Here is a 25,739-nt window from a genome sequence, read left to right as displayed (position 1 = left end):
CGGGCTTCCATCGATATCATTGCGCATGTGACCCATTTGAAATTTACATGAGAATTTGCTATTTAAAAGTACCATGGAGCAGTTCAACTATCACGTGAAACATGTTGACAACGCCGACATTCTAAACAGCACTAATGGGGGAAAGAGAAATCACCTGCTGCCCCGCAGTAGCATCAGTTATAAGACTTTAAACATCTACATATCAACACCCTTACTTACATTTATCCCAGTTAGCTGTAACAGAATTTTTCATTACAGCTGAATTTGTAGCCAAGAAACCTGCGGATAGCATGGATAGTTGGAAACAAGTCATGGGTATGTAAGTACTTTGCATTGGATTAAACTGAAAAATAAGCTGTAATCAAACGATTGATGATCACTTGTGTGTGACATTATTTTTTTTATATTATCTGTATCATTTTTTTCAACATCTGAAGTACATTATTTTGTTGTGGATGTCCCAATGTGGATACTAAATTTACACTTTTCAGAGAGCTCTATAAAATATTCAAATTATATTTTGGTTGCATTTGAGGGCAACATTTTTTAAATTGTTTGCATAAAATAGGCACATAATATCGGAATATCCATCACAGGGCCCTGAATCGAATCAAATCGAAATTGTATCACGGCAGACTTTGAAGTATCGGCAAATATGGGATCGCAGGCCAAGAGAATCGATATAAGATCGTATCGTGATGAAACGTCCGATTTACACCCTTAGTAGAGAGTAGGATTGAAGTTGTTCAACACAGAAAATCTTCTCCTGGTCCACTCCGTACATGCGGTCATGTTTCATTCAAACAAATACATAAAAAATATGGCATGTCCTAATCAGTCACAAGTGAGAGCCAATGAGAATTTGACATCACTGAGTAAAACTTGTAGTAATTTTTTTATTTTATTTTTTAGCTACAGCATGTTCAGAAAATCCATTTGTGTCCCACTGCAACTTAAATGCTTAATGAATGATTAAACAATACAGAATTTGTATCCATTTAATCATATTTAAGTTTAGTGATGGGTAAAGTGGTATAATTCTTTGAAACAATTTGATTACGACACTAGAAATCACACAGAATAGAATGAAAGCACTATTATGTCATATAGGCTAAGGTAAATATGTCAATGCATAGAGTTAAATACATATGATTGCATTGATTATTTAATTTATCTCATTGATTACTAATACAATAAAAATCAACTGATTAATTTCATGAATTCAATATTCATGGATTTCATAAGAAAGAAACATTTGTACTTCTCTAAAGTTGATAATTCGTACATGATTACTGGTGTGTGGTGAGCATACTGGCGCACTATGGCTGCCACTGCATCATCCAGGTGGATGCTGCAAACTGGTGGTGGTTGAGGAGAGTCCACTGAAAAAAAATAATGTGCTGGATTTGCTTAAAAATATAGCGCATCACTTTTGCATCCCACTTTTTAAGCAAATTCCACTAGGAATTTTAAGCAACGTTACCTAAAAAAAAATGTAGCTGGCTATGGCCAAATTAACGAGCTTCCATTCAGAAATGTTTACTTAAAATACTGTGCCACGCCAGCTACTACATATATGGTTTTTTTAACCCTAAGAGTCTCTGTTTACCCAACTATGTATTTTAAGGTCATTTAGCTCAATTGTAAGTGCTATTAGCAGCTTCAAATTCTAGGTTCTGTTGATTTACTTTCAATTAACTTTAAAATAAAATGACCTGAAGAAATAACAGACGACTGGTGAATGTCAAAGGTTTTTATTGTTGTTTACAAATTTACAATCTAACATAGATATTCATGCTCTCCTAGAGCAAAATATGTTCTCAAATACAAAAATAGTAACAAAATCATGATGATAAACAGAAACAATTTGTATTTATAAATGAAACTATTCATTCAAAAGATCTTTCAACTTGGCCAGACATTGCCAACATCAAGAAGCAACACCATTTACTGTATGACCTCAAAAAAAGAAAGGAAAAAGAGTCAGCTTCTTTGGGTAGCTGATGTGAAGGGCATAAAGTAGCCCAAAAAGTCAGTGCACTGACCTAAGGTTTGACAAATGTCCCCAGCTCATTTTCAAGGACAGTCAGTACATCCAGTGGGTTGAAAGGCAACTTTCGCTCTTCCTGCTCCAAGCATTGATGGCATCTGCTCCTTTCTGTGCTTGGTCAAGCTCCTCTTCCTAAATGCAAAGAAATAATCTTTGTCAAAATGTATATTAACAGTTTCCATTGTATTTATTTGCACAATTAAATATCCTCAAAATCAATAATCACAGAGTAAAAAGAAAAGTGATGCTTAAAGGGATAGTTCACCCAAAAATAAAAATTCTCATTTACTCACCACCATGCCATTCCAGATGTGTATGACATTTTACTTTCTTCTGTTGAACACAAAGATTTTTAGAAGAATATCTCAGCTCTGTTGGTACATTCAATGCAAGTGAATGGTGGTCAAAAAGCACATTAAGGTGGCATAAAGTAATTCATATGACTCCAGTGGTTGAATGTCTTCAGAAGTGATATAAGTGTGAGTGAGAAATAGATCAATATTTAAGTACTTTTTTACTATCAATCTCCACTTTGACTTTCATATTTGTCTTTTCTTGTCTTTGGGGATTCACATGTGCATTTCACCACCTACTGGGCAGGGAGGAAAATTCATATTAAAAATGACTTTTGATCTGTTTCTCACCCACACCTATAATTTCGCTTCTGAAGTCATGGATTAAACCACTGGAGTCGTATTCATATCTTTAATGCTACCTTTATGTGCTTTTGTACTTTCAAAGTTCTGATCACCATTCACTTGCATTGTGAGGACCTACAGAGCTGAAATATTCTTCTAAAAATCTTAGTTTGTGTTCTGCAGAAGAAAGTCATACACATCTGGGATGGGATGAGGGTGAGTAAACGAAAAGAGAATTTTCATTTGAAGCACACAGCTATTCAACCACTGTACCAAATGCATTCTTTTATATGAATGTCAGCGGATATGTTAAAATGGTGCTATATGAATAATGTCATCCAAATGTGTTTCCTACCTTTTTTTCTTTGCCTTGAAAACCTCTGACTCTTCTTTCAGTTATAGTTGTAGACCTGCCAGAACTATAATTTAAATGACCCTATCCTGTTAGACAAAAAAAATAAAAAAAAATAGTATAATTGTAACTGACAAGATAATCAGCATGTATGGCTAGTTTACATTTAAGTTTCATGACGAGACAATTTTCAGCCGCTGCAAACCCTGCTACATATTGCAGCAGTATTATACTTATAATGTGACTCTTTTTTACAAACCAACTCACACATGTTGATATCAGGGTGTCTCTTTGAGGCAAACCAAAAATGATAATTCTCTCATCATTTATGCAGTCTTATGCCATGTCAAACTCATTTGACTTTCTTCAGGGGAACACAAACAAAGATTTGTGAAGGATATATGATGTGTGTTTGTCCATATAGTGAAAGTCAGTGAGGTTAAACACTTTCAAGATCCATAAAGGCAGCATCAATGTAATCCATATTACTTTTTTGGTTTTTTGGTTTGTGTTCCACAGAAGACAGAAAGTCATACGAGTTTGAGAAGGCATAAGGGGTGAGAAGGCCAAATGACAAGAGAAATAGAATTTTTGGGTGAACTACTAAAATCATTTGATTAAGCTGAAAAGTGAACATAAACCAACACTCAGCTAATGTAAGCTGGTTTCTCTTTAAGATGAAGGGGTTCAATGAGACGTTTGCATTGAAACATGTAGAAAAGCGATTTACTTGTTGGAGTTACCTGTTTCCTGCTGAGTTTCTGCCACGTGAGTGACACCTGAGCAGCGGTTGAAGATGAACTGTCTTTCCTGTGAAAAATCTGCGGGAATTCTCTGCCACTGCCCGACAATGAGAAAGCACAGTATTTTCCCATGAGAAAAGTATGGTGTAAGCGCCACATAAAGAATATTAATTATTGTCATTGACAACCTCAATGTCGTTTAAGGCAAGCGGCAACCACAACAGTGAAACTCATTACAGAGACCGAAATTTATGCTTCACATGATATTGATGTATGTATTTATTCATGTCGTCTCAAACACTAACTGAACACTAAAAATGTAGATGCAGCTGATGAAGCTGAATATAAACCAACACTCAGAAAATGTTAGCTGGTTTCAAGATGTACAATTTGAAGTTTGCATTAAACATTTTAAATTGGTGTAGAAATGCAATTAATTTACTGGAATTACCTGATGTTTGCTGAGTTTCTGCGATGCGAGTGAGGAGTTGTAGGTGAAGGCCCTGAGCAGCAGTTGAAGATGAAGAGTATCTGCCTGGTGAAAAAATGCGCAGGCTCCTTTGTTTGTTCGACTGTGAACATGTACACATCTAATTAGCCTCATGCAGACAAACGTTTAATATGCTGTAGATTTGCAAATGTAATGTAAGTTAATAACTTCTTTAAGCGAATAGAAACTTGAATACACAAACTTTATAGCAACAGGGAAAAAAAAAAAAACCTCTACTGATTTCACACTATGTTTAAAGTAATTTACCTTTGAACTTTTTGGCAAAAACTTTGTGTTGTCCACCACGAGCTCTCCTCATCCAAAATGGCAGCCAGACCCAAATATGCTTGCTTAAAATTCAGTCACATTCTGCATCGTGGTTTCCCATGGAATTTTACAAAATTAGGCTGGGTTTACTAAAATTAAGATTATTGTCGCTCAAAATAATTAGCAAAGTTTCTTTATTATTATGAGTACAGCATAATCTCAATATCTTGTACAAATATAGCATATAATTAAGGAAAGTTGACAGCATTACATTTTGAGTAAAAATCTGTTTATTTTAATGAGCAATATTTGCTGAAGCAAGGAATAATTTTGATCCCCTGTTCACTGTGTAAAGCGCTTTGAGTGTAGTGTCAGGAAAGCGCAATATAAATGTAACGTTCATTCATTCATACATTTTAGATGCTGTCAATACGCCAATATTGTACGTTTTTCGGTGTCAGTGTAAACATAAGTAAATGAACGTTTGTTAGAACCACGCTTTATATAAAATACATACAAATTCTCACGAAATCATGTTAAATATAGGGATATGGTGGCAGATTTTTAATGAAAAGTAAACTGAAACCAGCTGGATCTGAACGGAAACCCTAATAAATTACACATACACTATATCATAATTGCTGAAAAAGTTGTTCAGACTCCCCCGATATATGCAACCTTGTATCTCTTTTCTGAAAAATTATTATAATCGGGTGTTTATGATGTTTTTCAACATGTGCCTTTGATGTTTATAACATATATGTGATAAGAATGGAAGAGTTGCACGATTACTTACAGAAAGGTTTCTCTTTTATAGACTTATTCCTATACATTAGCTTACCAATCCTTAAAATTAAAGACTACATTATATTATACTGGTCACTTATATGATTATATAATTACATAATTACAATTAAAAAAAATGTCTTCATGCACAGCAAAATTACATTCACTATAAAAATGTTTTACATTATACAACCTTGGACACAATGAATGTTATTTTCAACCGTGCCCCTGCCCTGGAATAAGCTAAATCCATTTGCTTTAATATATATACTGCATTTATTATTCAGTAAACACATGGCTAAGAAGCAGTTCCAGGTCTTGACCACAAAACAGTTTCAAATCATTTTGGCAAATTATTTCAGTTATTTCAAAGAGCCGTATAGGCTTCCACCGCAAAACAACCAAATAAAAACATTGGCTAAGTAAATCCATTAATAATGACAAACAATTTCTGAAATATCTCAATTTAATATCTGTGGCAAACCTGAAAATGTCCTGAGATAAAACCCTGAAAGATGTCTTTTGAAATGGTAACCGTGGTATTAGCGGAATAATTGACACTGACCCGTTGAATTAATGAACAATAATCCACACCCAGATGTGGTAATGCGGCTAAGACGCAGAGGCTGCAAAATTGATGGTCCATTGTTAATTATTCCTTACATAAACGTGACCTGCGCCATCATTTTGAGTTGCAGTGATCCAGAATCACATTTTGAGTTTGAAAAATGATGCACAATCCGAGGTGGTAATGCGGCCACAAATTAATGAATGCATGTGGGCTGTCATAAACCTTTGCAATGAGCTGTATCCATGCAAAGTGAATCTCTGAACGTTAAAGATTATAGCAATTTGCTCTTCTCTACAGTTAATTTTTTCAAGCTAACAAACTGTAACATCAGATAACGTTCCTGAGGTAAATGTGTACAATTAAGAGTAAGTTGTTGATATCATTGACGTCTTCCTGTGGTTGAAACGCAGATTCACAGATAACATCAGAGATGATCATTTCAACCAGTGGCATTGTGTCTTTCAATGTCCCATCTGATGTTGATTCTTGTGGGGGGGGTTTTTTGTGCTGTAATTGTGTGGTAAAAGAGCGCAGATGGGAGAGACGCTATGCAGTGCTCCCATCTGATTTGGCAGCAGCGTGGAAGAGAGGGAGAGAGAAAGAGAGAGAGTATTTGACTGATTAATCTTCTAACACAATGGAATAATCTTGATTTTAATACAAGAAAGTTTGTTCTGTTCTTAACAGTTTCTTTAAAGCATTGGGCCTGAAGATTAACTTTGTGACTTGAAACTCTTTCCCACATGAAGGCTAGAGCTATGGCTACTCTCCAGTATGCACTTTCTCATGTGCTTCCAGGTCTTCTAAATGAGTGAAACTCTTGTCACAGTGTAAACACTTATTTTCTTTAATATGGATTCTTTGGTGTATCTTCAAGTTGCCGGCTCCTGCAAAGGCATCGCCACACTCAGGGCACACATGAGTTTTCACACTAGTATGACTTTCCTGGTGCTCTTTGAAACGGTATGGGCACAAAAAACTCTTTCCGCAAAAGGAACACAAATGGGGCTTCTTTGCATGAATTGTCAGGTGTCCCTTCAGGGCTGATTCTGAGATAAAACTTCTATCACACTGATCACAGTTAAATGACTTTGCTTCATTGTGCTTAGAGTAAAGATGATTTTGAAGATTATTAAAATATGTGAATCTCTTTCCACAGTGAGGGCATTTGAAAGGCATCCCTCCAGTGTGAATTCTTATGTGATCCTTTAGGCTTTCTTTCTGTGAGAAACTCTTTCCACACTGAGGGCACATGTAAGGCTTTACTCTTGAGTGAGTTTTCATGTGGGTATTAAGGCTTATTTTTTGTCTGAAACTCCTTCCACAATGATGACATGTGAAAGGCTTCTCTCCAGAGTGAATTCTTATGTGGTTATCAAGGCTTATTTTCTGTGTGAAACTCTTTTCACAGTGAGGACATGAGAAAAGCTTCTCTCCAGTGTGAATTCTCAGGTGACTCTTAAGATTTCCTTTCTCTCTGAAACTCTTTCCACACTGAGGGCATATGAAAGGCTTCTCTCCAGAATGAATTCTTATGTGTACTTTAAGGTGGTCTTTCCGTTTGAAACTCTTTGCACACTGAGGGCAGGTAAAAGAATTTGTGACTTTTGTTCTTTGATTTGTTTGTTGTGAGAAATTCATTTCAGTCTGTGAGCAACTAAATGATTGCTCTGCAGTTACATAATCATAAGGCATCTGAAAGTGACGTGTCTCCTCCACTTCATTCAGTTCTTGACTTTCTTCTTTCCCTTCCATCAGACCTAAAATAAACATATTTAATAGTTAACCAATTTAAGGGCAGTAAATGTAAAATGAGAAGAAAATTATTCAAACAATATGTCAGAAAATGTTATTCTTAGTAGAGGGGCCTCTCATGGTTGTGTCTATAATTTTCTCTCTGTCAATGAATTAATGAACTGTAAGCACAATTTTAATCTTTTTAAATAAAATGATGATATGGCATTGGTGGGCCTCAACAAGGATAATGGAGAAAACCTGGATCAATATATGAAGTGAGCAAATGGTTTACTGAAATAGTGCAACAACAGTGCATTGGAACTGATAATAAATAAAACCAAAGAACTGATGATCAACAAAACAAGAAGTCATAGTATTTCAAATTGCAACAAATAAGCACCCTCCTGAATTTTTTTTTTATAGTTTTGAATGGACAATTACATATCTCGACTGTAAATTGTGCTTCACTTATGATACAAAACTTATATACACACACTGGCAGCCAAAAGTCTGGAATAATGAACAGATTTTACTGTTTCAGAAGGAAATTGGTACTTTCACCAAAGTGGCATTCAACTGATCACAAAGTATAGTCAGGACATTACTGATGTAAAAAAACAGCACCATCACTACTTGAAAAAAATCATTTTTGATCAAATAGACAGGCCCCATTTCCAGCAGCCATCACTCCAACACCTTATCCTTGAGTAATCATGCTAAATAGCTAATTTGGTACTAGAAAATCACTTGCCATTATATCAAACACAGCTGAACGCTATTTGGTTCATTAAATGAAGCTTAACATTGTCTTTGTGTTTGTTTTTGAGTTGCCACAGTATGCAATAGACTGGCATGTCTTAAGGTCAATATTAGGTCAAAAATGGCAAAAAAGAAACAGCTTTCTCTAGAAACTCGTCAGTCAATCATTGTTTTGAGAAATGAAGGCTGTACAATGCTTGAAATTGCCAAAAACTGAAGATTTCATACAAAGGTGTACACTACAGTCTTCAAAGACAAAGCACAACTGGCTCTAACAAGGATGGAAAGAGATGTGGAAGGCCAGATGTACAGCTAAACAAGAGGATAAGTACATCAGAGTCTCTAGTTTGAGAAATAGATGCCTCACATGTCCTCAGCTGACAGCTTCATTGAATTCTACCCGCTCAACACCAGCTTCATGTACAACAGTAAAGAGAAGACTCAGGGGTGCAGGCCTTATGGAAAGAATTGCAAAGAAAAAGCCACTTTTGAAACAGAAAAACAAAAAGAAAAGGTTAGAGTGGGCAAAGAAACACAGACATTGGACAACAGATAATTAGAAAAGAGTGTTATGGATCTTAACCCCATTGAGCTTTTGTGGGACCAGCTAGATTGTAAGGTGCGTAAGAAGTGCCCGACTAGACAGCCACATCTATGGCAAGTGCTACAGGAAGCGTGGGGTGAAATGTCACCTGAGTATCTGGACAAACTGACAGCTAGAATGCCAAGGATCTGCAAAGCTGTCATTGCTGCACGTGGAGGATTTTTTGATGAGACCTCATTGAAGTAGTTTAAGAAGTTCTGAACATTTTTTTCAAATAGTAAAAGTAATTTTTCATATTATTAATGTCCTGACTATACATTGTGATCAGTTGAATGCCACTTTGGTGAATAAAAGTACCAATTTCTTTACATAAGAGCAAAAATCTGTACATTATTCCAAACTTTTGGCCGCCAGTGTATATATATCGATTAGCCACAACATTAAAACCACCTGCGTAATATCATGTAGGTCCCCCTCGTGCCCCCAAAACAGCTCTGACCCGTCGAGGCATGGACTCCACAAGACCTCTGAAGGTGTCCTGTGGTATCTGGCACCAAGACGTTAGCAGAACATCCTTTAAGTCCTGCATGTTGCGAGGTGGGGCCTCAATGGATCGGACTTGTTGGTCCAGCACATACCATATATGCTCAATCGGATTGAGATCTGGGGAATTTGGAGGCCAAGTCAACAATTTTAACTTTATGTTCCTCAAACCATTCCTGAACAATTTTTGCAGTACGGCAGGGCACATTATCCTGCTGAAAGAGGCCACTGCCATCAGGGAATACCGCTGCCATGAAGGGGTGTACGTGGTCTGCAATAATCTTTAGGTAGGTGGTACGTGCCAAAGTCACATCCACATGAATGCCAGGACCCAAGGTTCCAGAGCATCACACTGCCTCCACCGGCTTGCCTTCTTCCCATGTTGCATTCTGTTGCCATCTCTTCCCCAGGTAAACAATGCACCTGCACCCAGCCGTCCACATGATCTAAAAGAAAACGTGATTCATCAGACCAGGCCACCTTTTTCCATTGCTCCATGGTCCAATTCTGACGCTTGCATGCCCACTGTAGGCACTTTCGGCGGTGGACAGGGGTCAGCATGGGCACTCTGACCGGTCTATGGCTATGCAGCCCCCTACGCAGCAAGCTGCGATGCACTGTGTGTTCTGACACCTTTCTATCATGGCCAGTATAAAGTTCTTCAGCAATTTGTGCTACAGTAGCTCTTCTGTGGGATCGGACAAGACGAGCTAGCCTTCACTCCCCACTCGCATCAATGAACCTTGGGTGCCCATGACCCTGTCGCCAGTTCACCGGTGTTCCTTTCTTGGACCACTTTTGGTAAGTACTAACCACTGCATACCGGGAACACTCCACAAGACCTGCCGTTTTGGAGATGCTCTGACCCAGTCGTCTAGCCATCACAATTTGGCCCTTGTCAAAGTCGCTCAGATCCTTATGCTTGCCCATTTTTTCCTGATTCCAAAACTTGAAATTCAAGAACTGACTGTTCACCTGCTGCCTTATATACATATATATATATATTATACCACCACTTGACAGGTGCCATTGAAACAAGATAATAAATGTTATTCACTTCACCTGTCAGTCGTTTTAATGTTGTGGCTGATCGGTGTGTGTGTGTGTGTGTGTGTGTGTGTGTGTGTTTGTGTGTATATATACAGTGCATCCGGAAAGTATTCACAGCGCTTCACTTTTTCCACATTTTGTTATGTTACAGCCTTATTCCAAAATGGATTAAATTCATTATTTTCCTCAAAATTCTACAAACAATACCCCATAATGACAACGTGAAAGAAGTTTGTTTGAAATCTTTGCAAATTTATTAAAAATAAAAACCAAAAAAAAATCACATGTACATAAGTATTCACAGCCTTTGCTATGACACTCAAAATTGAGCTCAGGTGCATCCTGTTCCACTGATCATCCTTGAGATGTTTCTACAACTTGATTGGAGTCCACCTGTGGTAAATTCAGTTGATTGGACATGATTTGGAAAGGCACACTCCTGTCTATATAAGGTCCCACAGTTAACAGTGCATGTCAGAGCACAAACCAAGCCATGAAGTCCAAGGAATTGTCTGTAGACCTCCGAGACAGGATTGTATCGAGGCACAGATCTGGGGAAGGGTACAGAAAAATTTCTGCAGCATTGAAGGTCCCAATGAGCACAGTGGCCTCCATCATCCGTAAATGGAAAAAGTTTGGAACCACCAGGACTCTTCCTAGAGCTGGCTGCCTGGCCAAACTGAGCGACTGGGGGAGAAGGGCCTTAGTCAGGGAGGTGACCAAGAACCCGATGGTCACTCTGACAGAGCTCCAGCATTTCTCTGTGGAGAGAGGAGAAACTTCCAGAAGAACAACCATCTCTGCAGCACTCCACTAATCAGGCCTGTATGATAGAGTGGCCAGACGGAAGCCACTCCTCAGTAAAAGGCACATGACAGCCCGCCTGGAGTTTGCCAAAAGGCACCTGAAGGACTCTCAGACCATGAGAAACAAAGATTGAACTCTTTGGCCTGAATGGCAAGCGTCATGTCTGGAGGAAATCAGGCAACGCTCAACACCTGGACAATACCATCCCTACAGTGAAGCATGGTGGTGGCAGCATCATTCTGTGGGGATGTTTTTCAGCGGCAGGAACTGGGAGACTAGTCAGGATCGAGGGAAAGATGAATGCAGCAATGTACAGAGACATCCTTGATGAGAACCTGCTCCAGAGCGCTCTGGACCTCAGACTGGGGCGAAGGTTCATCTTCCAACAGGACAACGACCCTAAGCACACAGCCAAGATAACAAAGGAGTGGCTCTGGGACAACTCTGTGAATGTCCTTGAGTGGCCCAGCCAGAGCCCAGACTTGAACCCGATTGAACATCTCTGGAGAGATCTGAAAATGGCTGTGCACCGACGCTCCCCATCCAACCTGATGGAGCTTGAGAGGTCCTGCAAAGAAGAATGGGAGAAACTGCCCAAAAATAGGTGTGCCAAGCTTGTAGCATCATACTCAAAAATACTTGAGGCTGTAATTGGTGCCAAAGGTGCTTCAACAAAGTACTGAGCAAAGGCTGTGAATACTTATGTACATGTGATTTTTTTCGTTTTTTATTTTTAATAAATTTGCAAAGATTTCATAAAAACTTCTTTCATGTTGTCATTATGGGGTATTGTTTGTAGAATTTTGAGGAAAATAATGAATTTAATCCATTTTGGAATAAGGCTGTAACATAACAAAATGTGGAAAAAGTGAAGCGCTGTGAATACTTTCCGGATGCACTGTATATGTATATATATATATATATATATATATAAAACGTTCGTACCTAGTCAGGAAAGTAAAAAGCTTTGTTGTGAGTCTGAATATCCTGGAGATTGCTTATACAGCACTGGTTGAGAGTGTGCTTACATTTAATTGAATATCCTGGTATGGTCATCTTAGATGTAGACATGAAAATGTTCTGGCTAGAGTGATTAACACAGCCAGTAAAATCATTGGCAAACTCTGGATTCAGTTGGGAGAAAAAGCCAGACATACTATAAAACACATTACTCACCACCTCTATGAACCGTCTGTTTTGTTGCTCTCTGGGAGGCACTATGTAATGCCTATGGCATATAAGAATATCTATAAAAAGTCATTTATACCTACTGTAGGGCTGGGCAGCAAGCCAATATATATCGTTGAGACAGTATAAAGTGTCAACCGGTAGAGATTTTGCTACCATGTATATCGTGGTATGTATATATCCATATGCGTGGCAGTCCACATGGACGTGATATCATTTACATGGACACCAGAATGCTTTTGCTTTTTCTGTGAAATCTTCTTAAGGCACAAAAGTGCACCATGTAAGCAGTGTACTCTTCACCTCCTACACATGCAGCATGGTCTGTAAGTGGCTTTCTCAACTTTCTTTAGCTTGTGGATACAGGAAAAAGAGATATGCAGCCTTTTATTTTGCATGCCGAATGTTTGGGACAAATGCTAACCACAATACGTTTATCAGCAGTGGGTTCACAAATTAGAAAAAGGCACTCAAACCATTAAGGGAATGTGCTAAAACACAAGCACATAGGAGTATATTGTAAATGTTACAAAAGTAGCACAGTATTATTGAATAGTTGCAGTCAGCAAATTAGGCAGTCATTAAAGAAAGGAGAGAATACCTCACTTGTTGCAGTTACCAGCAGTGAACATCTGATATTAATGACAGAACTGATAACTTGTATTGTCCTAAATTTTAGTGCCTTTTGTCGTCACTTCCTGTTTCTGCTGGTCTTTCTTTTAAAATACTACACTTTACTTTCTTTTGCGATTTGCCAAGATTTTACTATGTGTACCCATTTTTCTGCTTTTTTCCCCTACACTTCACTTTAATTGTGATTAATTTAGATTCCATGGAACGCAACCACAAACTCCTTTAAAAACAAACAACTGCTGTAAGTCAGAGCACCATCACACATTATTGTTACCTGCACCACATGTATCGGGAGGGATACACATGTGAGAATTGTAAGGAATTAGCTGGGCTGATGAAGAAAATAAATAAGAGACACGCATCTGAATGCTTGTAGAGGCCACCGAGAAAGAAAAGCTGTTCGAAATTCTTTTGGATGCAGCTGGCACAGCGAGCCATGAACACACTTCTGTTCCAGCAGTAGAGCCCCTGCAGCAGGGAAAATGGGTGACGACTTCGCAGCATAGCCGTAAGGTACTGCGACACCACTCTCCCATTCCTGTTAGGGTTTCCAACAGGATCTCCCCACTCAGTGACGCACCCACTGAGAATCCTGATGAAAGCGCTTTGGCTATAGGAGATTATAGGAGATATGGATCATAGTCTTAATAGTGTTAGTGTTTGACTAACTGGGGGCCCAGTTGAGGAAACAGACAGACTGGCTAAACCGACTGTCTGCTAGCTGCCTTGATGTCACACAGGTAATGCAAACCACAACACATAGGGACTGTGTCACCTACTGTAGATATAATATCGAGACTGTGTCTGTTTTCCAAACTACAAAACACAAAACCTTTAATAAAGGACTAGTTCACCCAAAAATGAAAATTCTCTCATCATTTACTCACCCTCATGCTATCTCAGATGTAAATGACTTTCTTCAGCAGAACACAAACAAAGATTATTAGAAGAATATTTCAGCTTTGTAGGTCCATACAATGCAAGGGAATGGATGCCAAAATTTTGAAGCTCCAAAAAGCATATAGGGTATAGCGATCATAAAAGTAATCCATATGACTCCAGCGGATTAATTAATGTCTTCTGAAGCAAAAAGCTAGGTGTGTTTAAGAAATAGATCAATATTTAAAACCCTTTTTGTACTAAAAATGTTTGCTTTCGGCCAGCTATGGTATGCACGTTCACAAGGGTGGAGTTCAAGCTGCCTCTCAAGTGACGTAAACACATTGGCAAGTTCACATGAGAACTGACGTGTGAAACACAATAAATACGGAAGTGCAGTGTCAATGTGTCACTATCAGTGATCCTTAGCGACTGAAGCTATTGCTGCTCGCTGACTCTGTACACTCATTGAGTCACTCAAAATATTGAGGGTATGCAGGAAACATTTTCCGAAGATACTGACATGCCAACGTGCTTAAGTCATGTGACAGGCAGCTTGAACCCCCACCTCGTGAACATGCATACAAAAGCTTTTAGTAAAAAGTACACATCTGGTGTTTCATTTCAGAAGACATTAATTAATCCACTGGAGTCGTATGGACTACTTTTATGATGACTAAATGAGGTTTTTGGAGCTTCAAAATTTTGGCACCTATTCACTTGCATTGTATGGACCTACAGAGTCATACACGTCTGGGATAGCATGAGGGGAGTAAATGATGAGAGAAATTTTCATTTTTGGATGAACTATTCCTTTAAGTAACCACAACAATCCTAAGTATGTATTTAGTACCATGGTTAAATTGACAAGAAACAAAACACCAACAGGGTAAGAAAATTCCATCGCAGCACACTAGTAATTACTTTATGAATTTCTTTCCTAACAAAATTGAGACTATCAGAAAGTAGGGCTGGGTGATATATCGAATACTCACGATATTATCGTGATAATTTTACTGACAATGTAAAATTATGCAATATCATGAATATTGTGATAATTTTAATGCCCCTTTAAACTGGTCACAGCGTTTCCTAAAGAGCGTATCTTAGACTCATTTCACAGTCCTTGAGGGCAGCACAAACAATAAAAAGCATCAGAAACGCGATATGGTCAAATGTCAGTATTACACCGTAAAAGGCTGCGCTTTAATTACAAGAATGCATGATCTGTGCGTGTTGCAGAGTGAATAGGTCATGTGCTGCTCTGTGTGCACGAGCGGAACACGTGATGTGCTGTTAGTGCTCTCGGAGCGGTTTCAGAAGCAAAGTGTTACAAGATCACGCATTCGCACAATTCCAGACATTTGTAACCATTACATTATTAAATAAACCTAATAACGCGACACAGTATCCAGAGGAGTGTCTATGTGTGGGCACTGCCCACCCTAAAGGTTCGTCTGCCCACCTAAAATAAACGAACTTGTGGCAAAATAAACAGGGCAGGGCTGTACAGTCAGTGAGACAGTTTAGCTCGTTTAGTTTAATCTCTAGCACAAAAAAGAGTGTGGCAGAAATTGAGAGGCTATCACTTCAAACGCGAGGTATTATTCTTTTTGCCCAGAAAATCTAGATGGTTAGATGAAGAGTTTTAAGAGTGGTGAGTTTATGACATAGAAATCTGAGATACAGAGAAACACCACAGTGGGATGAGCTCCTCTAATATTCTATTCAGATTAGTGCTCCACAGATATGTTTTTTCCAGTGGTCTATTTATAAATCAATACAATTAATATGTTAATTAAAAAATTTATTCAAAATCAAAGTATTAGTGTTTTTAATTACAAAACAAGAAAATAGGTCTATTCTGTGGTGTTATTTTATCATGACATGAATATAAATACTATTAAAATATGTAATTATATCAAAATGTGCTTGTATATGGGTTTAAATAAAAGGTGATTGATTTATTTTGCTCCCTCATACGTTTTAGTTGCTATATTTGTAAAACACTAAACATTAAAATTAGGACAAGGAAGTTTCAAGAAGATTTAAACTTGCTTAATGCTGAAGGTTAAAGTCTCAGATTCAGACTTTATGCCCATGGAATACCCACACACCATTCATCATAAACATGATGCATTTTGCAGCACAATAGCAAGATCTGGCAAAAAGTCCATTCTGATTGGTCAGCTGCAAGGAATCTCTTGTGTGGCAGGAGAGCACAGGTTTTTATCAGTTCATCAGGTAACAAAGTTTTGCTTGCAGTTTATGGCATTGACTCTTTGTAAGAAATTTGAAGCATATTAAGTGATTATTTGAATGGGCTACCACTTTGTTGCATGCCATACCACAGTAAATAATAAGGTTATAATTAAAAATAATCTAATTATATTTAACACTTTAAAAAAATCACTTAAGCCATTTCAGAGCAAATACATAATTATCGAGATATATATCGATTATCGTCTACTGGCTAAATAATATCGAGATATAATTTTTGTTGCCATGTCGCCCAGCCCTATCAGAAAGAAAACTGGAACTATGCAACAGTCTGCCACAGCACCTCAGAAGGCTGTGCCTCATAGTATTCAGAACTTCAGTCCATCGTTGTTAAAGGTCAGGAAGAACTAACAAAACTTTTTAAAACATAAAAAAACAACAATTTGTACATTAGACCTATACCCGCTCTAAGCAACTAAAATATGTATTTCTTGTAATCTCAGAACCTTTTTTTTTTTTTAATATTATTAACTCATCACTATTTTAAAATATAATAGCATACGTAAATGATAAATACCAACTAAAGCCTTAATCAGCCAAATAAATGGACACTGCATCTATGTGTACTTCTGCAAACAATTTGGGATGTAATTCATAGACACTTAATCATTACAATTATAGTTAGTACAAAATCCTTCTAGTTTAAACATTGGCCACCAACATCTACTCAATTTACTTACATAAAACAAGACTTGTATTATACATAGATAACTAATATTGCTGTTGTATTCATGCTGTTTAGCCAGAGGGGAACTGGCCCCCCTGGTGAGCCTGTTTTTCCCAAGGTTATTTTTCTCCATTACCTACATCTTATGGAGTTTTGTGTTCCTTGCCACAGTCGCCTTTGGCTTGCTCAATGGGGGCCTAAGACTATCATTTTTAAGGCATGCTTTTTAATCTTGTTATTCATTATATACATACAATGAGGACTTTAGCATAATTTTTTGTTAAAGCATAATTTTATGTAAATTCTATCTTTAAAGATTTTCAGTCAGGATTTAGGCCCCATCACAGTACACATACTGTGCTTGTCAGAATTAGGAATGACATGCTTTTTTCTTCTGACCGATGCTGCTTTTCTCTTCAAGTGTTATTGGATCTTAGTGCTGCCTTTGACACCACAGACCATGACATCCTCTTGAATAGACTTGAGAATTACATTAAAATTAGTGGCCAGGCATTAGCAAGGTTTAAGTCCTATTTTTCTGATGGCTAAATGAGGAATTGTCAGATCAAACTAGAGTTAAGTATGGAGTGCCCCAGGGATCAGATTTAGGGCCTCTGCTTTTCTCCTTGTGTATGCTTCCCTTGGGAGACATTATCAAGAACCATGGAATTATCTGTCACTGTTATGCTGATGATACTTAGCTTTTTTCTCAATTCCTCAAGACCTGACAAAATATCCCAATTCTCTAAACTAGCAGTATATTGATGACGTCAAAGATTATTGGACCAAAACTCTCTAAACGTTGGATGCTAGAATATAATCCACCCCCAATATGGCGATGACAATGGTCATGACTAGAGATGTGCATGTGTAATCGAGTAATAGAGTACTCGTCAGTGTTTCCTGCACCACTTTCCAGAAGCGGCGATGTGCCACTACTGAATCTCCAGTGCAGATGTAAAAGAATGATATGCGAGTCGAGAGCTTGCAGTCTGAATTGAATGTGATGAGATGCATCGTGTGGGGCTGAACGATCAATCAAAATAGAAATTTATTTATTTTAAATAAATGCTGCAATTTAATTAAACTGTCTGCATGCACTGCTCATGCGCAGCTCTGCCCTGAGTGCCCGTGAGGCATTTTAGTGCTTGCTCCACGAATTTAATCTCGTGCTTAGGGAAACAGATGTGCTGAGTTCAGTTTGAAACGTGCACTGAGCGTGTTGTTTACAGTGCTACGAATTCACTTTATTTGGCCGCTACACATTACAGAAATCTAAAATAACCCTATGACACCAGGTTTTTATGGACAGTAGAGGAGATCAGTGCATTTCACCATGTTTAGAATGTGCCGCTCATTCAAAGGCTGTTGCGTTGTAAAAGATCGCCTCTCAGTTTCTGCTGCTTTTTTATTTGCTTTCAGGGCTATACAGTATGACAGTTTTGCTCACATATGTGATTAAAAACTATAACATGCAAATATAATTTTTAACCCATTCGCATGTGTGCGTTAAGTTTCGTTTCGAGCACTTGGACAATCCACAAATAACAGCTATTAACAGCGTTGCAACAAAGAACAATAAAAAGAGTCTGATGTCTACTTTGCTATTGCAAAATCTCAAGCAATTAAACTTTAGCGCATGGCCATGGACACATTTTAAGGGTCGAGGAAACGCTCTGTGCAGCTGCAAATGCAGCCACGCTAAAGATCCGTGAACCTCCATTTTATGCGCTAAATGCAAAAACAACAGCAGAAAAACTGAGAGGCGGTTTATTACATCGCAAGATATTACTATGTTTGCCCGCAAGTCTGTATCAATGCATAACTTACAGAGAATGAGATTAAAAAGGGTGAGCTTTTGAGTCAGAAACATTGAATTCAGCATGTTTCTAAGAGAAACTCCATGCAATGCTATCCTCTTATAGGCCATTTATATTAGTGGTCGTTTTCAGTGGTCCATTCTTAAACCAGTCCAATGAATGTTCATGAAACAATCGTTAAAACTCTATTTAAATATTCTTACATGCATTAAGGATTATATTAGTGTTAATTAAAAAGCAGGAAATAAGAAAATGTGTATTTAGTGATATTGGAGGTTTAGAAATGGCAATCATTTATCTTAACATGAAAATTAATAGTAATAATATGGCATATCAGAATGTGATATAGATATGGGTGACTAAAAAGGTGATTGATTATTTATTTTGCTGTACTTATAAAAAAAAAAAAAAAATAAAAAAAAATTAAAAAAAACTAAACAATTAAAACAAGGGAGTTTCAATGAGATCAACTTTCTAGGTTGCCTATTAAAGCCTGTAGACTGATTTTCACGCGAAGGGAGCGGGTCGCTTTTGCCGGGAAAATCCAAAGGATGTGATGTTTATGTGAGCCCCCGAGAGCCTTGCCTCAATGCATTTCTTCCGCTATTCAACAGCGACAACAAACTGCAACACTAGGTAACATTATCTTAGAGATGGAATCCTGCAAACGTCTGGCTCCCAGCACAACACCGACTCCTACACAAACTCAGAGTAAGCCAAAAAAACAACAACAAAAAACATTTATCTACTGAATCCCATCTGGATAAGCGGGATCGTGGTCGAGCGAAAACTAGAGTGAACATCGGCAGGGCATTGATTCCTGGATGGACCTTCGTTCGGTTTTGGGGATCAAAAACGACCCTGAGTTGGCGTTCTTCTTATTGGACAGGTAAGCTTACATAACTGCAAAGTATGTGAAATATAGTGCTATAAGGATTGATCTGTGTAATTTTAGCTAAACTACAAGAACACATGAAATGAATGCTAGTCAATGTTCAAGATAATGCAAAAAGACCCATTCATTAGTGTAACATAACTTGGTTATACAGAAAATATATACATTCTATTATTATAAAACAATAGCGCATTGATATATCAAAATGACAGTTGTGATGGAAAACTGAATTGTGTCAACATATTTATAATGTACAGTCGATTTTATAAATAGCTACTGTCAACATCCACCAAATTTAGCTAACAGCTATTGATAAAGCTGGCTAGCAAGCTAACGCCGACATAGGCTATTGTATAAATGCAGTCAATGTATCATGCAAAGAAAAGTGATTACTTCAAACTACAGTCTCAAATTGTCAGACCTATATCCACACTTTGTTTTAGCCCTGTTCCAGCACTGGAGAGTCAAATATACAGCCCTGTGTTAACATACAGTAACTTCACACAAAGGGACTATTTACACTTGCTATCATGAAAAGACCAGGTGTAAATGCACTCCAAGATGGATACTAGACGAATATAAATCCGATCACCTCCAGAGGTGGTTTGAGATGCATTCCATTCAAAACTCTGTCAAGTGTAAATGCATCTGGCTGTTCAAGCCACATATGTAAACTTTACTTCACCAGAACTACATCAGCAAAAGGAAAATGCAAAATATACAGTACCAGCTGTATATTTGGGGCCGATATACATGTGCAGTAAAAATTATAATTTTAGTGTCAAAATATACACTAACACAAACTCCAACACAAAACGTCCTTTAAATGCCAATGAACGTGTTTAACGAAATACTGCAAAACAGAACACTTCAATATTATCTTTTGAAAAATACTGGAGCTCCTAGCAGCATTTCTTTTGAAATGAAACTTTAAATATATAAAAATAATGAACTAAACAGCTCATAACAGAATGTTATCTATTAACGTGATAACAGACGAGAATCAACGTTATTGGAGTTGACACTGTTCATGTAGCTTGCTGGCCAGCCCGTTTAGTCACGTGTAAAATGGGAAATGGGATTTTATTCATAACGGAAGTGAAAGATTTAACGGCATCAAAGTTGACGTTACATTTGCTAAACCTCCTAACGTTGGTTTACTAGCTACCACTATCAATGCCTGCATCAGCATGTAAAAAAACGAACTCATAACTGTCGTTGAAATAACCGCGTCTGCAGCCCTGCTATGCGGCATCTCATGTTGTGGGCCTGGGGAGAGAGGTAACGCTTGCGGAGCGTGAAAGGGCATTAATGAAGCGTTCGTTTGGTGCTAGAGAAAAATATTCAAGAATATAGCACTGAAAGATCAGTGCTATCTACGTTCCGGAGCACTTGCTGTGTACACAGCTCCGTTGTTTTGTAGTGCTGCTAACAGAGTACAGTGTTGACTGGCCATTTACTCGTGACCAAATAATCTGATAATACTGTGGGCGGGACATTGAGCCAGACTACAAGCAGTAACCATTCAGAGAGAGGCGGTGGCATCAGAGCCAGTGGAGCGCATTTAAAAATGTATCAGCAATCAGATCAGACAAAATAACGAGTCCGATAATTAGAAAAATTATGAATATCAGATCCGATAATCGTTTGACCCCTAATGTGCATAGGGCTCGCGTTTAAATTTGCTGCCCGGCATTAGCATAATCACGGAAGTGAAGCTGCGACCACACTGGCCAATTCACTTTCTAATGCAGGAGATTCAGAGTAATGTCATAGATCACATGGTGAGAATTATCAATGTTCTTGATCTAGACATGTTTCCATCATTGAAAAGAGTCATTCAGATTGGTGGTGGTGCAGAAAGCGGATTTTCCGAAACATTGGCTTGAAAGTCGGATGTTTTTCATATTTGAGTCTTCTTTAAATCTGTCCATGCTTGTAAGTTATTTTCCCGCCGAGTGGGCTTTTTCAAGTGCAGAATAGCCGCCTCAGGTGAGTCAAGTCCCGTCTTTCACCAAACCATGTCGACGTATTCATTTTGCTCATCAACATTTTTTTGCTTTTGAGTAAGTAGCCTAGAAAATCCTTGTTTTAGGCAAGGAATGCCATTTTTTTTCATCTGCTGCTGATTAAGAAGGCTATTTTCAACAAGGTGCCAACTGCTTAATGTAGATTTGGCTTACCTGTTAATTATTTTCAACAATGTCCTGACTGTTTTAATATGTTAAGTAACTTTTACTTGGCGAATTCCATTTAGAACAGACTTTTAGGGTTGCGCTATTGGTCCTGCACAATTCATTCAATTGTCTTCAATAAATAAACCTGTATTCGCTAAAGATGAATGCGTGTCATGCTCTCTATATAATGTACAATGATGATAATGCAAGGCGAGCACGTCGCAGATAAAGGCCCTTTTTCAGCAGAATTTAGAATCGGATTTGGAATAGATTAAGTAATTTAAATGGGTCGCATAAACAACATTTTTTGGGCTGTTTTCTGAAGGTTGGTTTGTTTTTAGACTAGTCAACTCCAAAATTTTCATTTAAACGTCTGTGAAATTAGTCGTTCCGCACATCCCTAATTTTTATTGCAGTGTGCTTATGTAAATTTAAGTGTGCTTTTCATCAGCTGACGTTTACATTTCATGCAATTAATCCAGGATCACAAATGCTGCTTTTTCTCCATGTCAGTATTTTAGTTTTTGGATGTTAAAGTAATGGTTTCGGTTCAAATCTTTGGTGTTCTCTCTCCGCTGAAAATAGTCACCTGCCGAAAGTTCAGTGCACCCCTATTTGCCATTGATTAAAAAAATATGCCATGGTAAAACAGTGTTCCAAGGTATAAAAATATAGAATTTGTCTTTCCCTTCAATCAAACAGTAACCAACCAAGATTAATAATGAAAAAAATGCTTGTGTAGTCAATTGAGTCAATGCCCTTTATTGTAAATTCAGCTGTAGAATTAAACTAGTAAAACCATCTGAAGCCCTTAGTTACATTAATGCTATACAAATAGTACTTAAGGAAATGAAAAAATATATAAAATATATAAATGTGCCATTGCACCAAATAAGTCAACAGAATTAAATGCTTTGGTGCAGTTTAAAAACAAGAACTCTCCCGGATTTGTAAGCAAATGGACAGAGCTTCACTGCTGTCCAGGATGCATCAGGATGGATTAGCATTTGCACCTCAAATGTGAAGTTGTCACATGCGTTTTTGACTACCTGTTGTGGTTTTTGTTATCCAATCACAGAATGTTTTGGAACACGTTTACAGTTTACTTAGCGCTGACTACTTGAGATTATATCACCCAAAATACATCTTAATACCAGGTGTAAACGGGGTCTGAGATCCTCAAATCACACTTCAGCAGTTATTAATGAAGAATCAAGAATGGACACAAACCTATTTGTTCCTCAGTTTCTTCATCTTTCACTCTGTGTGGTTCTGGATAACCCATGTCCTCTCTCTCCTCTTTAATAAAATCCATCTTTGCAGTAGTATGTCCGAAATTGTTGACACACTTGAAGTTTGTCCTGCTCTTCTGGAAACTCTTCTTCAGTTCAAAGATGACAGGAATATTCAGAGCATTTATTGATGAATTGCTTTGGGAGTGGATTCACAATCACTGTGTGGTAGTGATGACCAGACCTGTCAACATTAAAAATAAATGTCAGAATTTAAACATTTCTGTATTTACACATTTAAGCTTTTCTACTTTACCTTTTAAAGTAATTTATCCTCAATTGACTTATTTTTATCCTTTACTGTAATTTTATACTTGCATTTCAAAAAAATACTTTGACAGCCCACTCATCACATGTTGAAGAAATTATGAATGGCAAATAAATGTAACAATATAAAAAGGCAAAAATATGACAAATAAACCAAGCAAAATGAAAAAAGACTTCACAACCTGTTCAATTCTCATGGGTCTAATAATGAGATGGGCAACTGGCGGCTCGCGGGCCATATATGACCCGTCAGACAAGACTGCAAATTGATTTTAGTACACTGAAAAAGAGATCATTTTGTGTTCAGGTTAGGATGTTATTACTACTATTGATCAGGAGAGGTCGCTTGTTCTTAGCAGACCTGCTGATAACTGTAGGATTCTTTCATGCAACATCTTACACTTGTTTATCATTATCATTTCATCGACTTAGATGATATGTCAGAGAGCTAGTGTGCACTAACGTTAATGCTAGCATGGTAAACCCATGTGTTTGGGTTGCCTAGAGACGAAATCGTTCATGAAAGATTTCAGTTTGATTCACAATGACACCACTGAGAGATAGTGCCACCTTCCTGATTTCCTGTTTTTGTGTATATCTCATACTAAATTGTTTAAAAAATTCAAACAAAATCTAACACAAAACAAAGGCAATCTGAGTAAACACAAAATACACTTTTTAAATGATAATGTTATTTATTGAAGCAAAAAAAGTTAAAAGTCATCGAATTGTAGAAGTGACCCAGAAACATCCTCACATGAACCTCCAGCAGTCTGATAAACAACATACATAAAATATAAGGAGAAAATGTGTTCATGTAACTCTGTATGTGTAACCAGATCTCTGCTAAACCGACACTCTGAACACATCAATTCAAGTAATCTCAACATTTACTGACGGAAATTAAAAACAAAATCTGTAAATGCACTTTACACAAACATTTACAACTATCAGCACTTCATAAAACAATGTAGAATGGTTTCAATGACATTATCATGTAGTTGGAACAAATTTGTAAAACTTAGTATCAATTTTAAACTTTTTATATTTTTTTTATTTATTTTTTATTTTTTTACCTTTTTTTATTCGCCTTGATTGCTGAAGGCTAACCTGAAACAGAAACACCAGACCGATGAATCACGCGGTGCCCATTTATGACGTCACAACAGCAGAACGGTTCTGAGAATCAAAATAAAAGTCCTATTTCTTAAATCATAACATGATTACATAAAACAATGCACACAATCGCAGTGTAATATGGAGTGGAATTTGGAGGATAAAATTATTAAATGTAGCCTAATAAAGTAACTTTACTATTAATTAAATATTTAAAACCATAAAATGACCTAGAATTGAATAATATTTCACAATACACCTAGATTTTAAGAGTAATATGTTTTTCTTCTAAATGACCAACAGCACACTGCTGTTTGTTCCCAAGTCCCATCTAAAACTCAAGGGTGACCGTGCCTTCTCAGTAGCAGCCATTCGTTTGTGGAATAAGTTACCAGTTTATATAAGATCTTGTCCCACTATTGATGTTTTTAAATCATCTCGTAAGGCTCATCTTTTCTCTGTAGCCTATGGATCTGAGTAGGTGGATATGTGTTTGTGTTATATTTTGTGTGTACATGATTGAGTTGTTTGTCATTTTCTTATTGTTAATGTATTAAAATAATCTCTTAGATCTGTGTAGGTGGATGTGTGTTTGTTATAATTGTGTGAATGTGTGTGTAATTTTCTTACTGTCTTGTTAATCTTATTGTACAGCACTTTTGTCAACACTTGCTTTTTTTAAATGTGCTTTAGAAATAAATGATTGATTGATCTTGGACATAGGATGAACGACACTCTCTTATAATAGAATACATAGATGATACATTTATACCAACTAAAGCCTTAATCAGCCATATAAAAGGACACTGCATCTACGTGCGCTTCTGAAAACAATTTGGGATGGATTTCATAGAAACTTAATCATTAATCTTAGAGTTCGTACAAAATCCTTTAGTTTTAAACATTGCCCACCAACATCTACTTAGTTTACAACATAAAACAAGACTTGTATTACAGATAGATAACTTATATTGCCGTTGTATTCATGCTGTTTAGCCAGAGGGGAACTGGCTTATCAAATTAAAGTTAAATGAAGGTTAAAGTGATATACAGTAATCCTTTAATGAACACACTGCCATGTCTGACCAAAATTCAATTAACCAATTTACCTTCAGTGTGCTGCGCTGTGAGATGTGACAAAAACCATTTCTATTTGTTTGTTTCTACTTATAAATCTTGAAAAATAGA

General features: G+C 37.3%; 2 protein-coding genes across 7 annotated transcripts in view; both read right to left on the bottom strand.

Moving 5' to 3' along the window:
* LOC127440889 (gastrula zinc finger protein XlCGF7.1-like) overlaps nt 1-25,739 on the bottom strand; it is a 151,688-nt gene that overhangs the window by 30,761 nt on the left and 95,188 nt on the right. The gene's annotated exons all lie outside the window — the stretch shown is intronic.
* On the bottom strand, nt 1,001-24,602 carry LOC127440832 (oocyte zinc finger protein XlCOF26-like). Of its 6 annotated transcripts, none has more exons than XM_051697787.1 (8): nt 24,512-24,594; nt 23,618-23,715; nt 23,107-23,352; nt 7,440-7,657; nt 4,235-4,355; nt 3,784-3,880; nt 3,044-3,129; nt 1,002-2,182 (listed from the first exon to the last, which is right to left on the bottom strand). In XM_051697787.1, the coding sequence occupies exons 3-7, from the start codon at nt 23,189-23,191 to the stop codon at nt 3,108-3,110; spliced, it is 543 nt and encodes a 180-aa protein (XP_051553747.1). In that variant the 5' UTR covers nt 23,192-23,352; nt 23,618-23,715; nt 24,512-24,594; the 3' UTR covers nt 1,002-2,182; nt 3,044-3,107. The 6 variants fall into 6 exon arrangements, 3 of the variants coding, with proteins under 3 accessions (XP_051553747.1, XP_051553745.1, XP_051553746.1); XR_007897197.1 differs by having other exon boundaries at nt 1,009-2,182; nt 4,235-6,460; XR_007897198.1 differs by having other exon boundaries at nt 1,009-2,182; nt 4,235-6,460; nt 7,578-7,657.

The sequence above is a fragment of the Myxocyprinus asiaticus genome, chromosome 5, assembly GCF_019703515.2.
Source record: "Myxocyprinus asiaticus isolate MX2 ecotype Aquarium Trade chromosome 5, UBuf_Myxa_2, whole genome shotgun sequence".
NCBI classification, from domain to species: domain Eukaryota; kingdom Metazoa; phylum Chordata; class Actinopteri; order Cypriniformes; family Catostomidae; genus Myxocyprinus; species Myxocyprinus asiaticus.
This window is presented reverse-complemented; position numbering and strand designations above follow the sequence as displayed.

Excerpts from the sequence above, each read along its gene's own strand:
- LOC127440832 (XM_051697786.1), bottom strand. The coding sequence starts at position 23,191 with ATGGATTTTATTAAAGAGGAGAGAGAGGACATGGGTTATCCAGAACCA. Across the intron at positions 7,658-23,106 it reads AGAAACTGAGGAACAAATAG|GTCTGATGGAAGGGAAAGAA; the intron begins GTTTGTGTCCAT and ends TGTTTATTTTAG.